Source organism: Suricata suricatta, chromosome 9 (genome assembly GCF_006229205.1).
Source record: "Suricata suricatta isolate VVHF042 chromosome 9, meerkat_22Aug2017_6uvM2_HiC, whole genome shotgun sequence".
NCBI lineage: Eukaryota > Metazoa > Chordata > Mammalia > Carnivora > Herpestidae > Suricata > Suricata suricatta.
Window position 1 is genome coordinate 71317017 of NC_043708.1, and position 2627 is coordinate 71319643.

At 41.4% G+C, this 2627-nt stretch overlaps 1 protein-coding gene across 2 annotated transcripts in view; it reads left to right on the forward strand.

The window, feature by feature from the left end:
- LOC115302140 (olfactory receptor 10G2) overlaps positions 1 to 185 on the forward strand; it is a 3014-nt gene extending 2829 nt beyond the window's left edge. For both annotated transcript variants that reach the window (XM_029952147.1, XM_029952148.1), the window contains one exon: positions 1 to 185. This exon is cut by the window's left edge. In XM_029952147.1, coding sequence (XP_029808007.1) covers positions 1 to 153 — 153 coding nt within the window. In that variant the 3' untranslated portion in view covers positions 154 to 185.
- Positions 186 to 2627: the final 2442 nt, after the last annotated feature.

Here is a 2627-nt window from a genome sequence, read left to right on the forward strand (position 1 = left end):
TCCAAGAGTCCCCTGGATGGGGCAGTGGCTGTGTTTTACACTGTTGTCACTCCATTACTGAATCCTCTCATCTATACCCTGAGGAACCAGGAAGTGAAGTCCGCTCTGAAGAGACTAACAGCAGGTGGAGGGGCCGCCAGCGGAAACAAGTAACTGCAGGTTCCGGGACTTCCTGTGACACCATTGCTGCCGCATGTCTCAGCTACTGCTGCGTGTGGCAATTGTTCAAAAATAGACATCAGCTTAAGGTGAACTGGATGTAATTTTACTGAGAAGAAAGTTCTGAACTCTTTGGACTCATCATCTTTTCTTCTCATTAAATTGGTTCAAATTGTTTGACATTATTTGTTTAGAAACAAATGGATGCATCACTTCTACGACCTTGACTACCTTGTGAGATAGGAAAACGCCTTAGGAAAGGCTGAAGAAGATAAGAATGTGACAGCAACTTTGGAAGTATGTTCTGCCAGAAATTTCGACATTCTCTTTGCCCCTAAACCCTACACTTCCATCATTTCTATGTTTCTTTGCTTATGCACTTCAACTTGAAAATACTGGATCATGTATTGTTTCCTTCCTGTTCGTCGCTTTCACCATGTGCTAAGACACCAAATTCTGTCCCTCCACTTGCAATGTCTCTCTTGATTTCCTGACTAGTCTTTTGTCCTCTTCCTCCTCATCTATACCATAGTCCAAACTACTCTTCTGAAATGTAGAAGCTATAGGACTCTGCAATGAATATACAATAAAGGCAGTTCCTTAATCTGGAGTTCAAAGTGCAAAAACTCTGAACCCAACATACCTCATCTCCTAGGACATCTCTACTCTCTCTTTGCTCCCCCATCCTGACTGATTACTGCAGGCCTCAAGCATGCCAGTGCTTCCTGCCACTATTGCACAAGCTTTCCCCTCTACTTAGAATACACTCCCATCAAAATTCACATTGTGTAATCCTTTAAGGACTTTTTTAGAAGAGTATGAAGGTATGTCATCCAAATTTTAAAACTCTTCTTTTAATCAGAATATTTGTACCTTTTCTTTTTATTCGGATGTAGTTGACACACAATGTTACATTAGTTTCAGGTGTACAACATAGTGATTCAAGAATTCGATACATTATTCTGGGCTCATCATGAATATAGCTCCCATCTGTCACCATACAGCACTCTTTCAGTATCATTGGCTATATTCCCTGTGCTGTGTTTTTATTTTCGTGACTTATTCAGTCCATAACTGGAAGTCTGTATCTCCCACTCCCCTTCACCCATGTTACCCCTCCCCCCCACCCGTTCCCTCTGGCAACCATTAGTGTGTTCTCTGTGTTTATGGGTCTGATTCTGCTTTTTGTCTGTTTATTCATTTGTAAAACTCCTCTTTTTATATTTTTTTAATGTTTTTATTTATTTTTTTGAGAGACAGAGAGTGAGCAGGGAAGGGGCAGAGAGAGAGAGAGAGGGAGACACCAAATCTGAAGCAGGCTCTTGACCCTGAGCTCTCAGCACAGAGCCCAATGTACAGCTTGTACTCACAAGCCTCGAGATCATGACCTGAGCCAAAGTCAGACACTTAACCAACCGAGCCGCCCAGGCGGCCCTGTGAAATTCCTCTTAATGAGGATCTTGGCCTTTATGGTTCTTCCAACCGACCTCCTTCACCGCCCTGTACCCTTCAATACACATGCAAAAACTTAAGACATTTGGATGGATTATACCAATTTCCCAAAAGGAAATGGATGGCCCACACAAAGCAGGGTAATTTGAGGAGGGTTTCTTTATAAATAGTAGGGACTATTTACAAAGATAAGGGAGAAGAGGAACCCCAAGGAAAAGCTGCTGAACCAGGGGCTTAGTAACACTCCAACTATCTACCAGCCCTAGATGAGAAGGAATAAGGGAAAGAACAAACTAGGAGAGCTAGAAAAAAAGGGTCACATAACTCACACATGCCTTCTCCTCTGGCGTATTAGCACACTTATAGATATCCCTATAGACCCTGGGTTTTCCTGTAACAATGTACTCTGGTTGACAAGACCATTTTCCACTACCTGAAGTAGGGTGTCCTCTTGTTCATGAGAGCATTTTCCTCCACCACTCATTTGGTTTATTTTCCTTAGGAATTAAAACTAAAGAGAGGTTAACTGCTACCATGAGAACATGCTCTAGACATCTGAGTATCAGTATGATTCTAGAAACTCCATAGACATGAAGACTAAAAAATAACTGGACAATAGGATGTTGTATCTTGGGGCGCCTGGGTGGCTCAATCAGTTGAGCATCTGACTCTCAATTTCAGCTGGAGTCATGATCCCAGGGTCGGGGAATTGAGCCCTGCATCAGGCTCCACAATGAGTGTGGAGAGAGAGAAGGAATCTTCCTTCATGAAAGTCTCTGAGGTAGAAAAATGTGTGGTTTAGAAACTTATGACTTTTATGGAAAAACAGATATAAAAACAAGGTCAGAATGAATGAACCCATAGAAGCCCTTAAGGATACTTCTCATAGTCACTAACTACAAAAATACCATACTGAGTAAAGAGAGAATCTCTTTACTACATGTATTCAAATTTTAAACACCCATTTCTATTTACCATTCACTACTTGCTAGAAGTTTTTTATTTTTTTAGTTTTT